Source organism: Nelumbo lutea, chromosome 3 (genome assembly GCF_056320005.1).
Source record: "Nelumbo lutea isolate HS-2025 chromosome 3, American lotus-T2T, whole genome shotgun sequence".
NCBI classification, from domain to species: domain Eukaryota; kingdom Viridiplantae; phylum Streptophyta; class Magnoliopsida; order Proteales; family Nelumbonaceae; genus Nelumbo; species Nelumbo lutea.
The window spans coordinates 975,122-994,707 of record NC_142686.1 but is presented as its reverse complement, the minus strand read 5'-3'; the positions used below and the strand labels follow the sequence as shown (position 1 = coordinate 994,707).

General features: G+C 37.6%; 1 protein-coding gene across 4 annotated transcripts in view; it reads right to left on the bottom strand.

Annotated features, from left to right (window-relative positions):
- The window catches only part of LOC148862281 (ALBINO3-like protein 2, chloroplastic), a 42,482-nt gene that overhangs the window by 9,136 nt on the left and 13,760 nt on the right, over positions 1-19,586 (bottom strand). For 2 of the 4 annotated variants that reach the window (XM_088977611.1, XM_088977610.1), the window contains 4 exons: positions 12,516-12,622; positions 10,648-10,775; positions 6,415-6,486; positions 3,613-3,714 (listed from right to left, as the gene is read on the bottom strand). In XM_088977611.1, coding sequence (XP_088833737.1) covers positions 3,613-3,714; positions 6,415-6,486; positions 10,648-10,775; positions 12,516-12,622 — 409 coding nt within the window. Of the gene's footprint in view, positions 1-3,612; positions 3,715-6,414; positions 6,487-10,647; positions 10,867-12,515; positions 12,623-19,586 lie in introns of all 4 variants that reach the window. The other 2 variants (XR_016109794.1, XR_016109795.1) reach the window with 2 other exon arrangements.

Genomic DNA, 19,586 nt, shown 5'->3' with positions numbered 1-19,586 from the left:
CACCGCAACAGAATGGAGTTGCTAAGAGGAAAAATAGACGTGTTCCTTCACGGACTTTGGGGTTTAAGGTGCCATTTTGCCTCATTTTTTCCAGATGGAGAGATATTTCATATACCTCTGAGGGTTTTTGGCTGTGTTTCTTTTGTTCACATTCTTGGCCCTCATCGCAAGAAATTTGATCCTAAGGCCAAGAAATGTGTTTTTCTTGGGTATGCTCAGAACCAAAAGGGGTATTGCTGTTATGACCCAATGTCGAGGAGCAGATTTGTCACTATAGATGTTACCTTTTTGAATCCGCATTCTTCTTCTTGAGTGGTTCTCCTCAGGGGGAGTGTTTTGGGGAGGAGAACTCACAATATGTTCCTCTTCTTGTTACTATGGTGCCTCCATCGGTTCAGCCAGCACCTGCACCTCTAGTTTCATTACTTGAGCCACTACGAGCAGCCTCATAGATATATCAGTGCCGACAGATGATGGTTGACTCCACACATCCTCGACCCACACCACTCTCTGTCAGTCCTTCTAAAACTCCAGATTCAGTAGATACAGTTCCAGGTATTCCTCTTGAGCCTGTTATGTTTTCTGATGATAATGTTTTTGTCCCTAACACCACTTTTGCAGCTGATCCCACTGACCTTGATCTTCCCATTGCACTTCGTAAGGGGAAGAGAAAGTGTACAACCCACGGCATTTCACACCATCTTTCCTACATTGCCTTATCACCCTCCTATCGTGCTTTTCTTTCTTCCCAGGATTCTGTGTCTATACCCAAGAATGTTACTGAGGCTCTCTCCAAACCTAAGTGGAAAACAACCATGCAAGATGAAATGGATGCTTTGGTCAAAAACCAAACTTGGGAAATAGTTGATCTTCCCCCAAACAACGAGACAGTCGGATGTCGATGGGTATTTACAATGAAGTATAAGGTTGATGGCAAGATAGAGAGATACAAGGCAAGGTTGGTAGCAAAAGGGTATACTCAAACCTATGGTGTTGATTATCTGGAAACCTTTGCACTAATAGCTAAGATGAGTTCAGTTCTATTCTTTTATCTCTAGTAGCCACCTATTCATGGCCCTTGTTCTAGCTTGATGTCAAAAATGCTTTCTTCAATGGTAACTTACAGGAGGAGGTATATATGGACATTCCAACAGGATTTTATGAAAATGTTGGTAAAGGAAAGGTGTGCAGACTCAAAAAATCTCTGTATGGACTGAAACAATCACCTAGGGCTTGGTTTGACAGGTTTAGAGGGGCACTCATCCGTTTTGGATACACACAGACACAGTCTGATCACACCCTCTTTGTGAAGAGAGATGCTTTGGTGTCAATTCTGATTGTGTATGTGGATGATATAGTGGTGACAGGAAATGATCTGGAGGAGATTGATGATCTCAAAATATCATTGCAACAAGAATTTGAGATCAAAGATCTTGGTGAGTTCAAATACTTCTTAGGGATTGAAGTTGCAAGATCCAAGCATGGGGTCTTCATTTTACATAGAAAGTATGTACTTGACCTACTGCGAGAGGCTGGGAAGCTGGTGACCAAACCAACAGACACTCCTATTGATCCAAATCACAGAATTAATGGTGTGGATGGTGAATTGGTAAAGGATGTGGGGAGATATCAAAGAATGGTGGGACGACTGTTGTATTTGTGTATGACACGACCAGATATTTCTTATGTTGTCAGTGTTGTGAGTCAGTACATGCATGCACCTTGGGTTCAGCACTAGGAAGCTATTGAAAGAATACTTGCATATCTGAAAAAACACCCTAGCAGAGGTATTATTTTCTCAAATTTTGAGATTCTGAAGCTAGAATCCTATACAGATGCAGATTGGGTAGGATGCTTAGATGACAGGAGGTCTACATCAGGAGTGTGCACCTTTGTAGGTGGAAACTTGATCTCCTGGAAGAGTAAGAAGCAAGCGGTTGTGGCAAGGTCAAGTGCAGAGGCTGAGTATAGATCCATGGCTCATGGTGTCTCAAAACTTCTTTGGGTTAGATCTCTTTTGAGTGAGATTGGGGTGAAAGCAGAAGAACCTATGATGTTATACTGTGACAATCAGGTTGCAATCAATATTGCCCACAATCCAATTCAGCATGATAGGACAAAACACATTGAAGTTGATAGACACTTTATAGGAGAAAGGGTAACAACCGGAGAAGTTTGTTTGCCTTATGTCTCTTCAGAGTTGTAGCTGGCTGATGTTCTCACTAAAGGGGTGGCAAGGAACAAGCTTGAACATGATCTACACAAGTTGGGAATGTGTGACATTTACTCCCATCTTGAGGGGGAGTGTTAAAGATTAATTAGTTTTATAATGTTTTTCTGAGTAGATGTTTATGTTAGTTGTTAGATAAGAGGTGGGGGCCACAGTAGTTATGTGAGTCCAAATTTTATTATGTTTTTTGAGTGTCATATATGTTGTTTTATGTTTTGCCGCCTTATAAGGGCATAGTTGTCTTTGTACTGCGATATTATTTTAGTATAAATAATAAGTGAAGGGGGCGGCCAAATTAATTGCTCTCTTTTCTTTCAATTTCTCTTCTTCTCCTTCTCTCTCCCCCAATATATTCCCCTCACTTACAATAATGCCCAGAATAAAGATTCTCTCCCCATCCCTTGTTTGTTAAAGAATCTGCAAATGAATTAGCACAACATTTAATCCAATTGAAGGTGTTTCTTTTTTTTTTATCAATAACCACGGATTTTTTTTTCTGATCAATAACCATCTGACTTTCTTCTTTTCATTACTGTATATCCATAGCTTTGATCCCCTGCCTTGTAACCAGCTTATTACCAGTTTTGAGTCTCCCTCAACAACCAACTTTCTAATGTTCAGATCTTTAGCCCTTTGAACACCTTCCATCAGAACCAATACTTCTGCTCTAAGGGAATCTCCCTCCCCAGCTGCTCCTGAGTACAGAGCTAGAATTTTGCCTTCCTCATCTCTAAAATTCCCAATAAAACCTGGTTTACCCATACTACTGCCACCAAAATTAAGTTTGATGTACCCTTTTCCAGTGGAGACCAATGGTAATTGGAGATGGACTTTGATGAGCAAGATCAGCCACTTCCTTCCACCTTCTAAAGAAGTTATCCGTTGACACATTTAAGAATGTATTCAAGGACTTCAACCAATGTACCACTCTAATTGTTATTATTTCCATTAGGTCTCTCACCTTCTCTAGAATCCTTTTGTTGTCTTAATTGCTGGAATACAGTTTGTATGTTGGTCGGTGACTCCTTGTCACCTAGTCAATGTACCTTGCTTTATTTTTCAATAAATTTTATTTTTTATTTATCTTCATAAAAATACAAGGATCAAGGATTTGCTGTCTTGGATACATAATATTGTACCCAGCTCAGCTATATTTATTCTTTCTTTAAATTGCAGAAGGAACAAAAGAAACAAAAAAAGGAACAAAGGGCAGTCCAAACCGAATGAGGAGCTCTTCATATATTTACTCTTTCTTTAAATTACTATGGAAATGCATAATTTAAGCACTAGAAATGTGTACAAGTGATATTTTATTAGTTTGGACTTCTATGGAAATATAACTGGAAACTTCAACCTGAAGAAAGAGAAATACAATAGTATACCTGAACATTCATGAAATGGAGACTGGCTATCAATATTGGGAAAATAGATCCAAAAACACCATGTGGGAGTTCCGTCAAATTCTGGAACCATAGTATGCCTCCCTGTGATGAATTTGACAGGATTTCATATCTTAGTGAAAGTAAATGCAGAAATTGACCATCCCCAAGATCAAAATGACAAGTTACAACTAAGCATTCTGTCCAAAGAAACCACACACAGTATCAACTGTCATGCTTTCTATGATACATCGTAATAAAGTTTAGTTAGAAGGGGGTAAGGGTTTCAGAACTAGGACCCAAAATGATAAAAACAATTTTAGAAGTTAATTAGATGTATTACATTTTAATGTTTCCTCTTTCCCAGAGAAATGCAAGCCAACTGACAAATAAGAAGAGAAATATTTAACCCTATAATGCGACTGACAAACATAAACAGGACTACTGCGATGATATTCGCCATAGCATGGAGTAAATAGATTATGAGAAAAAATACTATAGCTATCAGAAGTTCATTTTGTTCCACCTAAATGCATAAGAAGAATAAGGAAAGAGTGTGCCTATACATTCGTTTAGCCATAGCTTGCAGACTCAGGCTTATGACTGCTAGGTAAGGATGTGACTGGAGATCACTCAGGTTTAGAATTTGAGAGACTACGATTATGTAACGTTACATTTCTCTGTGCAAAAAAAATTTGCATTCCACTGATCATAAAATTATAAATCAAAATATAAACACTGTTATCTAAGAAAATTATGCACGCACAGTGCACAGTAATTAAACTTCATTAGTTTCTTCAAAATTTGCATATTAAAGAACATGTGAAACTCAATAAACTATTATGTAAGTTGAACATGTTCAAGAAAAAATTAGGTGTTGCTTTGAGCAAGTTGAGCATGTTCAATATCTGTGCTCCACTTGAGAGGGTTTTTAGAAAGTAGCAAAGTGTACATTAATGATGTAGTTTTATCCTCTTTTAAGAGCTAAGTATACATTCCAAAGGTGGACCAACAATGAGGCTATCATCTTCATTCTCTCATTTGAACTTTTCATCTTCTTCTTCCTTCTATCTCTTCTCTATTTCTTTTCATCTTCTCATGGCATAGGGCTTCCGTTTATTGAATGGTCCTAGATAAACATACACGAAATGATTCAGCATTTTTTTTTACTCTTCTAGCTCCATATATGCTTCCTAGTAGGGCTAGCAGTGAGACCACTCTTCATTCCTGTCCCTTTGTGTTGAGGTTATGGGGGTATTCCTTGGCATTTTTCAGAGCAAGATGGACAGAGAAAACAAATATTACACATTTTTTTGAGCCCCATAAAACCATCAAGGTTAAGATCATGTGGTGCAATCAATTGGCATTTGGATAGTGTGGGGTGAGCAAAATATTGTTTTTTTTCGATAAGAAGCAAATAGTGGAGAAACTTATAAAACCTTTGCTTGTTCACTGATAAAAAAAAAAAAAAAGAGCTTAGAGATTTCTATGTAGATGATGTAATATGAGGCTAGGGTGTTGTAGCCACATCATCACCACTGTCCAGAGTAGTCAGGCCAATATATCGTTAATCCCCCCACCTTAAAGGAGTAGTTAAGTTTAACCTTGATGGGTGCTCCTTGGGAAACCTGGGTTTCTCTGGTATGGGTCTGGTTTTCAAAGACTTGAGGACAAGGTACTGGAATCACCCCACCTTAAAGGAGTAGTTAAGTTTAACTTTGATGAGTGCTCCTTGTGAAACCTGGGTTTCTCTGGTATGGGTATGGTTTTCAAAGACTTGAGGACAGGCTACTGGAGCTGTAATGCTGAATTCAGGACCCATTGATAAAGGAGACACCATTCATGCAGAGCTCCTAACTAATTCCTTTATTATTTAGGTACTTTCTACAGTAAATGACCCCAAAACAGCTGAGCTCTGTTCAGCCTTGGGTTTTGTTACTTATTTTCTTCTGTTATCGGAATTTATTTTATTCACTTCTTTTTAAAATTTGTAAAATCTTTCTAATATGTTGTGACCAATAAAAGAACATATTACAGTTTGACAGGTAATTTTCTATATGGAGAGCAGAGATTGAAGGGCTAGCTGGAAGACCATTTAATGTATGATTAGGATATTCCATTTATAGAGTTAGGAAGCTAATAGATGAGACAGAGGAAGTGGCTCATCACTGGTGTAGAGTCTGAAGAAACTTTTCTAACTCTTCTTTCTAGAATTCAAAATAAGTCGCAAAAGAAAAACTATCGAAGTATAGGCCTGATACATAACTTTCTTTTATAGTACTGATTAACAAAATTCTTCAGACCTATCTTAGCTTCAAGATGGGGAAGACTGGAGACAACTGGAACTTGGTGGGGATATTTCTTAAAATTGTAGTATTGATTCTTTGAAAAGGATGAGCTTATCTCGTTGAGTATATGAACTTGGATTCATAAGAGAGTTTGAACTTACTCACAATTGAGAGTAAAAGATCGTATTAGATGTATTTATCTATAGGAAAATGGGAAAGATAATTACAGTTAAAATTCAAATGGTAAAACTATAGGGAAATTAAGACACTATGTTAGTGCTTTTGGAGGACACTTCATGTGATATAACAGATAAAACCCAAACTCAAATCCTCACTATTAGAAAAGAAAGAGATATAACTTGAAGTTTAGAAGACAAAGAGTTGATACTGCAATAATAAAGTTTAGAAGACAAACTGTACTAGTTTTTATTAATGAAATTGATCCTTTTTAATTATCAAAAAAAAAAAAAAAAGACAGGCTCTGAGAAGCCAAAAGTTATAAATGTCAATGGCTTACACAGTCAAACCCAGGATGATGATCCAATGACATCCTCCGAACGCTTGTCATCCACAAGAGAAAGCATGGGACCTGCAAATACATTATGAAAGAATTTCTAGACCATCAGAACAAAACTAGAGAAAATTAGCCCAGCAGCAGATAAATAATTTGGACAGTTACATGCATAATCGTTTTTCTGAAAAGAAGTTATTTCAGTTGGCCAAATAACATTGTACAGCAAAACAAAATATCTAGAGGAACAACTAGATCAGATCAGCCTTGACTCCTATTTGGGATTGGCTACATGGATCATATCCTATTGATATGTTCTATCAAGAGCCACAGTACTGCCAAACTACAAGCCCTAAGATCATTTCTCATCACTTCAGCCCATGCTGATTTTTTGGTCTTCCCCTTTATCATGCCTTGTAATTGCACCAAATCAGTCATTGTTATTTGGTAGTCATTGTCCACCTATGTAAATGACCAAATCATCTAAGTTAATTTTCCCTCATCTTGTCACCAATTGGGGCTACTTCTAAGTCCCCTTGAATGTACACATTTCTAATTGTATCTTACTATGTTTCTTAGTGCAACTTGTGCAAGTAGGAATTCCTTTTTTCTTGAGAAAAGATAACTTCATTTCAAGGAAAAAGGGGGAAGGGGAATGTACATGAGAGAATCTACAGCCAAAAAAACCTCTATGCCATCAAGAATTACATAAGCAAAGAATTCACATTATGCAGAAAATCCCAATCCACCCAGGTTTAGTTATCAGGTGTTGAATTCATTCCCCTAGAAATACATCTAAAAGTGCAGTTCAAGGAAGCCAAGATGTCATGGATCTCATGTAGAAGGTGAGCAAGCCTCCAAGGGCCAAGGTCCATGCTGGAAGACCAACCAATAACATTCCTAATAGTCACCTTCAAGAGCAAGCCTCCAAGGGCTACCTCATTGTGTAGCACCATGAAAAAAAATAGAAAAGATTACCAAAAGGTTCCTATCCCAGTCAACATACCTAACCCCTTTAAATTGCAAGTAGGATTTCTACAAATTTGGGATTGCAATACAGGCAAAGAAATATAAACTTCAATAAATGTCCAAAAGTGATTAAACGAGCAATGGCAAAAACTGCAATAAAAGGCTAGGAAATAGCTCAATCATGTTTCCAACAACTCCATATAACAAATCCAACTCCATATACTTGTTCAGATCTACACTTTATTGGGATCTAATAGCTAGATGTTCTCTTAATATCATTATCACGTTCATCCTTTTATAAAAAGAACAGAAAAGAATTTATCATAGAAAGAACAGAGATATGTTCTTTCCCTCCCTCCCTCCCTCCCTCCTGTCCTAAGGAGTGGAAAGAACCAAGGAGCAAGTCATTGACTCCAAAGTTGTTAGGATCATACATTGGCTGAAAGCAACTGAACTGTTCAAAAATTTCTCAGCTGAGGATATCCTAAGGGGATGGTCAGTAATGGCTAACTCTTCAGTAGCACAAGTTGTGGTTCAGCCCCTTTGGACACCCGCAGCACAACAAAGAGTAAAATTGAATTTCAATGGAAGCTCATTGGGAAACCCGGGGCCTTCTAGAGTCAGGGGAGTTTTCAGGGATGGGAAAGGCAGAATGCAAGGTATGAGATTGGCCAAGCAATGGGGATATCAAAACCTTGAGGTAGAGGGAGATTCTAAACTTCTAATAGGATGGCTGCAGACAAAAAGCTTGGGTGTATGGACCCTTAGACAACAGATGAGGAAAATACTTTGCCTAGAATGAGAAGTGGGAGTAATTGTAAGATTTCAGATTTTTATGGAGTCAACACTCATGCTATGAGTGGTTGACACTTGTATTTAACTGTTATTTTAATGAAAGTTACCATTTCCAATAAAAGAACCAGCATGAATAATTTGACAAATACAGAATGGTATTTTTCCCCTAATCAATCATCAGAATGAACTCTATAAGTTATATACTTGCAAATCTGCATATTGTCATATAATCTACTCTAAATAATCCATCCATGATATGCCCAATGTTGATGTATTCCTGATACTTCACATGGAGGACCTATAGGAAATAAAAAATTCCAAATATTTGGCTATAAATCCCCATATTTCACTAATATAACAAAAAACTTCAAATATTTTGGCTCAACTTGCTATTACAGTTAAAAAATCAATCAACCTTAAGAAGATTGTGTTGATATTTACTTTCAAATGAGACACTTCTCCAAGTTAAAACCATCCTAGTTATGTTGTCTTTGTGTGGCTACAATTTGCTATTGGGGTATATAAGAAATGAGACAAGAATCATAATGTTTCTCAGGTCCAATTGGAGAAGGGAACTCACCGAGGACATAAAAGCTTTCCCTTCTCCGATTCCAAGGTCTTAGACTAGCATATTCCTCAAATAATTCCAATTTAATTTTAGGAGATTATCAAGTTCTAACATCATAGTTCGCATCATATTTTGCTGGTCCTTGGATTCTTAGACATAATATGAGAGGCAAAAACATTAGCAATCAACGTAGTTTTCAAGGCATTTAGGTGATTCTGGACGATACTGGGGCGTCTAGGCAATAAGAATTTTATAATATAAAGAACTAACATTTGGTTAGTTCCCTAGTTTTATATATCATTAGCATGTATACTAATCGGAAAAAAATAGCAATTGTCTTTATTAAGAACATTAAATTTCCTCTAAAAATGTGGCAAATCATCAAATCTAAAAGATAAAAATCTTTTACATATGTTAATTTTATTATTTTCAAAAATAATACAACTTCATATCAACTAACAGCTAAAGAAGGTTATTAACTTTATATGATAAATATTCAAGATGGAAACTAAAATAGAAAAAACAAGGATGCATAGTTGTCAAGGTGACGCCTAGGCGGGCAGCCGGGCACCTAGGCAACAAGGCGCCCTTGGAGGCTCGCCTCGCCTAATAGCCAAACAGTTTTCTACTTTCTATTAAAAAATACTTTTTTATTCTTTATTTTTTGAGATTATAATTATAAAATAGACATTATTAAACTAAAATATTCATTTTGTGTGTTTATATGCTAATTTCCTTTTATTATTTTCTTATTTGTCATGGTTTAATCAACACAAACATTGATAAATGATGTGTTGAACCCTCGAAGACTTCAAAACCTAAACCAATAAGTAAGGAAGAACTTAAAATTTTGTCTAATCAACACATTTTCTTCTTCTTTTCCTATAACAGAAATAAGGGTTCACCAGTTCAGCCCCTATATTTTATGAATTTTCTTTTCTTTCTTCTATTTCTTCTCAGGAACATGTTGATTTTCTATACTTTAACATGAACTTTATACTTTTCTTATGAAAATTATGAATAATTATTAAGGAAATATGGTTATGGTACCTAGGGAACTACCTTAGGATCTACGTTTTATACTTCAAAAAATCCATCGCCTAGGCAACAAGGTGCCTCCCATGTCGCTTAGCCTCACCTTGGCACCTTGAAAACTATGCAAGGATGGAATTTCTGTTTTATTTGATTAGAGAGAGAATAGGAAAAAAATAAAAAATAAAAACTCTTTATACTTCTAATCCTTCTTTCCTCTTTCTTTCTTTCTTTTTCTCTTCTCAAAACCCTTTGATCTTTTAAATTTCAACAGTAAAACATTAAAATAAAGTATAAATGATATATATAGCATACAATAACATGCATATTAATAAGATACAACAATATAAATAGTATTATATAAGGCATCTGCCTTCTCGTTTTTGTTGAGTAGGCAGGCACCTGGTCGCCTAGTCAACGCCTTGACAACTATGGCAATGAACATAAGCTGGTCATTTAGTTGGATCCCTAGGTCTTCCAGTAGCTTTGTAGATTCTATGGGGAGAGAAGTTGCTAGGAAATGTTTATTTTTTTTAACAAAGTTGAGTTGAATTCAAGCATTCAAAGAGAATCAGCAACATAGCCATGTTGTACTTCTCCTTATTCCCCAATACTCAGTGTATGAGATTCGTTTTCTTCATTAATAAAATCTTAAACTGTTATTGATTATAACAAAACAACTTAAAGAGTTTGAAAAATAATAGTTATACCTGCTAAAATAATTCCCTAATTTTGCTCCCAAATTCATTCATTTAATATGAAACTACTAAAATTCTATGTAATAAACTCAACAAATGTATTTCCTTCTAAACACATGTATTTTATTCAAAATAAAGTATTCTTGGTTTCTGACATAAAGCACACAAGAACATTACCTGTACAGAGAAGGATGCCAGGAACCATAAATATGATGGGCATCCAATGGCGTGTCTTTCCGTGCGAAAAAGCAAAAACTGTTTTATATAACTCTTTCCTGAGAAAGGTGGTGGGAACGGAGGTGGCACTTCAAGAAATGCATAGACAAGAAGAAGAAAATTGAGAAGAAATTGATTATTCTGTGTGTCTACTATCAAACTGATCCAAGGATCTCTCTCCTACATACAGGTATACAGGTAGGAAAATAACTCAACTAACCAAAATTAATTAAGATTTAAGCAAGATAATATAAATGCTCCAGAATCAACTTGTGCTAGGTCAAGTTTTCTACTTATTCATTCCTTTAGCATGATATAAAACTGAAAACATGAAATCCAAGTTCAATTATAACAGCACAAGTTTTTTATAAGCATATTCCTTGTTAGAAAACAAAAACATGCAGAGAAAAGATAAGAAAATAAACCATAATGAATTCCAAATCAAGAAGTTTAGCAAGAAAAACTCATCAAATCTTTTCTTTTCAAAGCATTCCATATAACATATATAGCTCAGAATGGCATACAAGCTTTATGAACAATGATACCTAAATGGTGAACTAAATTAGATACTAAGAAAAAGCATCATCAATGTTGGTCCCAGCAGAGTTGGGTCCCATCAGTAAGACAAAGAATTAAGCTTAACTTTGAAGGGAGCTCTTTTGGTAACCCATGACCTTCTAGCATTGGGGGAATTTTTAGAGATGGGGAAGGAAGGGTGTTGGCTCCAGATTTGGCAGCAACAAAGGGTATTGGCTCTCTATTCTGATCAAATAGAGACTCACTGAAAGCAGAAACTATGTCCCTTCTCCATGGGCTGAAATTGACCAAACAGTTGGGGTTTCAGCAAATAGAAGTGGAAGGTGACTATAAGCTAGCGATACAGTGGATGCAAACAAGAAGTTTAGGGGTGTGGACACACAGACAAGTCATGAGGGAGATATTTCATTTATTAAAGGTGATTGGTGTTAGCTTCAAGTGGAGTAGAAGATCAGCCAATGGGATGGACAACAGTTTAGCTAAACAAGGGACAAATAGGGGGAAATTCTTTTGAGCTGCTTTGTAATTGATTTCAGCACTCTTGTCTTGGGTGATTTTACTGTTGTATCATCTATTTTATTAATTGAAAATTACCGTTTCCAATAAAAAAAGATCGTAAAAAAAAGCAAAAATGCCACTTTTATCTCTCTTATTCCCTAGGTGGATAATGCTTGCAAGGTGAAGATTTCAGACCAATAACTTTAATCCCAAGTCCATATAAAATAATTGCAGAAGTTCTTTCAAGAAGGATAAGATCAATGCTTCATCAAATTATGGATCCAACTCAAATGACATTTGTTGAGGGGACACAAATATTGGATGCAGTAATAATAGCAAGTGAATGTGTTGAACTGTTGATGCAAGAATAAGAAGCAGTATGGAGGGATTAATTTGTAAAATTGACATTAAAAAGGCTTATGATCATGTGGAGTAGGGTTTTTCAGAGGAGGTGTTAGAAAAGATGGGGTTTGGGGAGAAATGGAGTGGAACACCTGGCACACTGGATGCAACCTAGGAATACCAGGCATGTGCCTTTTAAAAGGGGCATTGCCTGGGTTCAGGCAAGGCACATGCCTTAAAATACACACATACATATAAATGTAATAAAGACATCTACAAGTTGGTGCACTCTATGTTTTCCAATTTTATTCAAACGAAGTGCAACTGATAAACAAGATAGGGCAAAGGTAATGACAAAATTCAGATTCTACTTCAAAATAAGAACTAGTAAAAACACCAAAAGGAAAAAGAACATATTAACAAGCCATGATAAAGAAAATAAATACACATACATTTAGGGAATAGCTCAGAGATCCTTTTCATCTTTTTAAGTTGTAAAATGAGAACTGGGAGTAGTGAAAGCCTAAGGGTCAAAGTAGAGGAAGCAATTGTTACCCACCTGTAATGACACTTGAAGAATCAGAAAAATTTAAGAAATAAATTAGACAGTATTTAAGGAAAGGAACAATAAAAACTCAGCCAATAGGAAGCTCATCAAGATCATTTTCTGATCTTTTTAAAGAGGAGGGGTTAATAAAAAGAAAACAAACAAATTACACGTTTACAACAACATTATAATTTATTTTTTTAAGCTTTCTATGATGTTAAAATAGGTGTGAAAGAAGGTTTATAAGTGTTTATCATTTTCAATTTCTGAGCTAGTGTTTAACATTTATACATGTTTCACATCCTTTTATTTGAGCTGGCCAAGAGGTTAGACAATTGTTAGAATCGACAATACAAGGGTATTTTGGTCTTTTGTCTATCTAATTGAGATTGAATAGTCTGTTTTGTCCTAGTTTAATTTATGTGTCTCATACTTGATGAGGGACAATATTGACTTTTGAAATTCAATACATACAATATAAATACAAGGTGGGTCGGCTGGGTGAGTGAACTTTTTCTCTCCTAGACAGAACCCTCCTCCGCCTCTTCCTCCTCCTTCGCCTCTTCCTCTCTTTCTCTTCCTCCTCCTTCGCCTCTTCCTCTCTTTCTCTTCCTCCTCCTTTTTTTTTTTCTGATCAATAACACAATTCATTAATTATCACAATAATTACAAAGAGGAAGACAAACTTTCTTATCTTCCAACTATATTATGAGCCACAAGAGAAGAAAAAAGAGAGAAAGAGAGAACATAAGAAGAAAAAAAATTAAGTTACATGTGCCCAAAACATGACATCCCTGTCCACCCCTTGTTTAGCTAACCCATCAACAAAAGAATTAGCTGATCTTTTTACCCAACTAATTTTAACTTCCATTTCTCGAATCAGCCATTTGAATTTCCTGTTCAAGTTACTATAACTCCATAAACCACTCTCTTCTTTGTTCAGCCACCCAACCACCACCTCCGAGTCTCTTTCAATTATAAGTTTTCCGATATTCATCTCCCTAGCTTTGGACACCTTCCATAATTGCGTGGATCTCAGCTCTAAGAGAGTCACCCACTCCAATTGGGCCTGAGAACATGGCAGAAACGACTCCATTCTCACCCCTGAAGACATCCCCAATCTCTGATTGTCCGGGGTTCCCTATGCTACTTCCATCAAAGTTTAGTTTTATGAAGCCCGCAGGTGGGGGAGTCCAAGACACACTCACCCCAGCTTTAGTCTGGTTATAGCTAGCAATCTCGTCCCACTTCCTTAGCATATCATCCACTGTATATTCTGTGAAAAGCTCTAGGGACTTCATCCACTAAATAACCCTTATGTGGATCAGGGCCCTCAACTCTTCAGCACCTCTCTCTACATTAGAGAAGATTCTGGAATTTATTTCTTCCAACAAAGACCAGCATACTGCTGCCCTCAATCCTCTCCACATAGTCCTTCCCCTTTTCATATGCCACCTGAAAAAAGAAGGACAAAAAAGGCCTTGCAAGTTCGAAGGAAGAATCTAAGTACACCCAAAAAGAGAGCAAGCCCACTCCTAAATAGACTTTGCAAAATGGCAAGACACCAGAAGATGAAAATCAGTCTCCACATCAGCTTTGCAAAGAACACACCAATGGGGGGACAAACAAGTATTGGGTCTCTTCTTTTGGAGCAGATTACCAGTGTTGATTCTTTCCAAAAAGGCTTCCCAACAAAAACTACCAACCTTAGGAGGAATTGGCCTGCACCAAACCTCATTAACAGGGAAAAGGGGGTTATAGGAATGGTGGGTTGGCTAAGTACCTTAAAGAAAGAGGCATAGGAGAAAAAGCCAATAGGGGTGGGGGTCCATATTCTGGAGTCATCCTTAAAAGGATCCAAGAAAACATTATCAAAAATAGAGAGGAGACATGAGATATTGTCTAGGTCTGAATCTCTCACAGCCCTTCTCAGACCCAAATTCCAACCAAACCCAGAGATGGAAGAGGATGGGGTCAAAAAAGAGGAAACTGGCTCATTTTTAAAATTCCGTGTTCTTCTTCTTCAACCAATTCACATGGTATCAAAGCAATAAGAAACCAGTTTCGATCTCAATCTTCTTTAATCGCCCTTTGTCCTCCTGGGATCACCATATCAGATTTTTTTTTGGAGTAACTCTTAGAAAGATTGGAAGATTGATAAGGAGCCAAAAAGGAGTGGTCGTTTTTTGTTCTTGGAGATAAATACGCCTCCAATTGTTGTGGTGGTGATCGTTGTGATGGTGTACTAAATGCCCTCTACTCAATGATACGAAGAGGGCTGCTTGTGGACAGGTGTGAACAGAAATTTCTATTCGGCTAATAGTGGACTGTGGTTGCTTCTTTTTGGGTTGGATTCCATTTATGTGGCAGTGTGGATTGGTAGGTAAGCATATGAACCTCTTTTCCTTCTGTTTATACCTAGATATGTGTGTTGACAGTAGGGTTTTCGAGTGCTGAACTCATGACAGCAGCAGTGTGGTCATAAGTATATTTTATTGTGTAGTGTGTGGTATGGTGCTGAATAGTAGAGGGTGACTCTTTTGCTTATTATAGTGATCTCTTTGTGGGGTGAGGTGAATCAGTTAGCATGGCATCAACTAGAGACGGTAGTGACAATAAGACAAGTATTGTGATTTCTCCTGATTACTTAAACGTCCAAATGACCTCTATTAAATTGAATGATGAGAACTATGTGTCATGGGATAAATCAGTGGAGGTGTTTTTAAGAGCCAAGAAAAAGGTGAAACACGTAAGAGAGGAGAAACCCTCTTTTGATTCTCTAGGGTTTAGTGATTGGGAACAAGAGGATGCACAGATTATGACCTAGTTGTGGAATAGCATGGAACCTAAAATTAGTGTGAATTTTATGTTCATGGATACAGTTAAGGAAATATAGGACCATGCTAAGAAACTTTATTCCGGCCAAGATAATACCACTAGAGTATATCAGCTTTACTAAGAGTACTTTAACATGAAGCAGGGTAACCAAAGGTTGGAAGAATACTATGCAAGGATGAAAATTCTCCGTAATAAGTTTAATGTATATCATCCTCTGACTCCAAATGTTCAAGTTCAACAACAACAGCGAGAACAACTTGATGTGACAAGGTTTCTACTGGGTCTAAAGGCTGAATGTGATCCTGTTCAAGCACAAATACTGGGAGGATTTACTCTCCCCTCTCTTGAAGAAGTGTTTGCCCGTCTTCGGAGGATTTCTATTGATTCTACAGAGTCCTCCCCTCTCTCAGATAGGTCTAATTTTGTGGTAACTAGAGGGGGAGGTCGTAAAAATAGATGTGGTGAAAGTGGTTGTGGATTTCCAAGAAACCGAGGTGGTCCTATGTTTAATCGTACCGGTGGCCGCAATGGAGGTTGAGAGTCAGGGGAGGTCGTGGTAGAGGAAGAAGTAATGGAACTACGAAATGCACATATTGTGGATTAGAAGGTCATACTGTTAATTTCAGTTATGATTTACATGGTCCACCCAATAGACTAGTGGCAATGGTACAGTTAGTGAAAACCAATAGACTAATCAGACCCCCTCCACATCTACTGGTGCTTCAAGGAGGGAAATGGTGAGTGTCCCACGTGAGGTATATGAGAAGTTCCTTCAGACATCCTCTCAGCAGAACATAGCTACTCTTGCTCATTCAGGTATGGCTTGCTTGGCTTCCAAACCCTCACATTGGATCATTGAATTTGGAGCCTCAGGTCATATGTCTGGGACTTTAGATATATTTTCTTCATTCTCCACATCTTCTACTTCTCAAACAGTTACTCTTTACTAATGGTTCTACCTCTCCCATCTACGGTGTTGGTGATGTTAATCTGACCTCCTTGTCCTTATCCTCCGTTTTATGTGTATGTAAGTTCCCTTTTAATCTTATGTTAGTTAGTAAACTAACCAAGTCACTTAATTGTTCTATAACCTTTCATCCCTCTTCTTATGTGTTACAAGATCTCAAGACAGGAATGAAGATTGGTGGAGGGCATAGAGCAGGTGGGCTGTATTACCTTGATGGTGGTGGCCCATTAGTAGCCTTTCAGTCATCTCCCTTACTCCTCTCCAGAGGCACTGCAAACTTGGTCACCCATCTCTCAAGGCTCTGAAGTTGCTAGTTTCATCCTTAAGTCATCTTCCATCATTGGATTGTGAGTCGTGTCAGCTTGGGAAACACCATAGAGTCTCTTTTAGTCCAATAGTTGATAGTCATGTCTTGAGTCTTTTTTCTTTAGTTCATTCAGATGTTTGGGGTCCAAATAAAGTGGTGTCGTACAATGGTTACAAGTATTTTGTAATTTTTGTCAACGACTTTTCAAGGATGACGTGACTATTTTATGAAAGATCGAAGTGAATTGTTCTCTATTTTCCAAAAATTTTATGTTGAAATACGTACCCAATTTGGAGTTCATGTTAAAATTCTTCGCTCAGATAATGCAAAAGAGTACACCTCAACACCATTCCAGCAATACTTAGAGCACCATGAGATAATTCATCAAACTTCTTGTTCTTATACCCCACAATAGAATGGAATGACTGAACGGAAAAATTGACACTTGAAACCACTCGATCCATTATGCATGATATAAATATCCCAAAGCATTTTTGGAGTGACGCTATCCTGACACTATGTTTCCTCATCAATCGGATGCCCATGTCCATCCTTGGAAGTCAATCCCCCTTCTTAGTCTTGTTCCCTACTCTTTCTCTGTTCCCTCTTATTCCTAAAATCTTTGGTTGTGTTTGCTTTGTTCAGAATTTAGGACTTGTTTAGACAAGTTAGATGTGTGTGCCACCAAAAGCATCTTCCTTGGATACTCTAGGACCCAAAAAGGGTATAAGTGTTATAACACTAACTCTCGTCGGTCCTTTGTGTGCTTGAATGTCACTTTCTTTGAGTCCGTTCCATTTTTCTCGAGTACTGATGTCCCTCTTGCTCCTATGGTCCCACTTCTAGTTCCAATTGAGGGCCCCCTTCCTGTGGTTCCTATTCAAGCTCCATCCCCACCTTCTCAAGTGTAGGTTAATATTGAGAGGTCACCAATCACACAAGTGTATACTTGCAAAAGAGCATTGGCCCCTCCTCCAGTTCAGCCCTCGTTGACAGATCATGTGGTTGCATCTCCTCCTTCTAACATTGATCTTCCTATTGCATTGCGGAAAGGTAAACGTAGTTGTACATCTCATCCTATTTGTCATTATACTTCTATTGCTCACCTTTCTGCTTCCCATCACCATTTTATATCTTTGCTATCCTCTGTTTCCACTCCTAAGTCTGTCCAGAAAGCCCTTACTTCTCTAGGGCGGCAACAAGTAATGGAAGAGGAATTGTCTGCTTTACAACACAATCATGCATGGGAACTTACTACTCCCTCTCCCGGTAAGCATGCTGTTGGATGTAACTGGGTCTACACAATGAAGTATCTTCCAAATGGCAGTGTGAAATGATTAAAGACCAGGTTAGTGACCAAGGACTATTCTCAGTTATATGGTGTTGACTATACAGAGACATTCTCTCCTATAACTAAGATTGGTTAAGTTTGTGTGTTAATTTCATTATCAACAATGTACGATTGGCCTCTCTTTCAGCTAGACATCAAAAATGCCTTGTTAAATGGTGATCTAGTTGAGGAAGTATATATGGAGCAACCACTAGGGTTTGTTGCTTAGGGGGAGGGAGGATGGTAAAGTTTGTAGACTTAAGAAGGCAATCTATGGGATGAAGCAATCTCCACATGCGCAGTTTGGTAGACAGTGAAGTAGTGAAGAACTTTGGCATGAAATAGTGTCAAGTAGACCATTCTGTGTTCAGTCGTGACTCAAAAGATGGGAAAATCTTGCTACTGGTGTATGTGGATGATATTGTCATAATTGGCAGTGACAGCGATGGGATTGAGAAGTTGAAAAACTTTCTACAAGATCACTTCCACACGAAGGGTCTTGGTAAGCTAAAATACTTCCTGGAATAAAAGTTGCAATGTCAAGGAATGGAATTAACTTGTGTCAAAGGAAATATATCATTGACTTACTTGAAGAAACGGGGTTGTTAGGTGCCAAACCAGCTGAAACACCCATGGAACCAAATGCTAAGTTGAGTGTTGATGTAGGTGAAGAGTCTGATGATCCTAGAAGGTACAAGAGGTTGGTGGGAAAATTGAACTATTTGACTATCACACGGCCAGATATATCATTTGTTGTAAGTATGGTGAGTCAATTTATGGAACATCCTCGGGTTCCACATTGGGAAGCAGTTCTAAGAATAGTCAGGTACCTAAAGGGTGCTCCAAATTGTGGTTTGTTATACAAAAGTGGAAGAACTCTTGAGATAGAAGGGTATACAGATGCTGATTGGGCCGGATATGTGTCAGATCGAACGTCAACTACAGGATATTGTACCTTCCTTGGTGGCAATCTAGTAACATGGAAGAGCAAAAAACAAACGGTGGGGGCAAGAAGCAGCATAGAAACTGAATACAGGGCTATGGCTCATACTATGATAATCAAGCTATTGTACACATTTCTTCTAATCTAGTCTTCCATGAGAGAACAAAGCATATTGAAGTCAACTACCACTTTATACGAGAAAAAGTGATCGATGGAGTGATAACTACAGCTCATGTGAGTTCAAGAAACCAGTGAGCAAATTTGTTTACAAAGGGATTGTCTCGGGGAAGAGTGGATTACATATGTGACAAGCTAGGACTATGACATATATTGTCCAACTTGAGGGGGAGTGTTAGAATCGAAGTACAAGGGTATTTTGGTCTTTTGTCTATCTAATTGAGATTGAATAGTTTATTTTGTATGAGTTTAAGTTATGTGTCCCATACTTAATGAGGGACAATATTGACTTTTGTAATTCAATACATACAACATAAATACAAGGTGAGTGAACTTCTCTTCTTCTTCTTCTTCTTCTTCAGACTAGACCTGTTCATGGGTTGAGTAGCCCGACGGGCTGGCCCGTTATAAGTT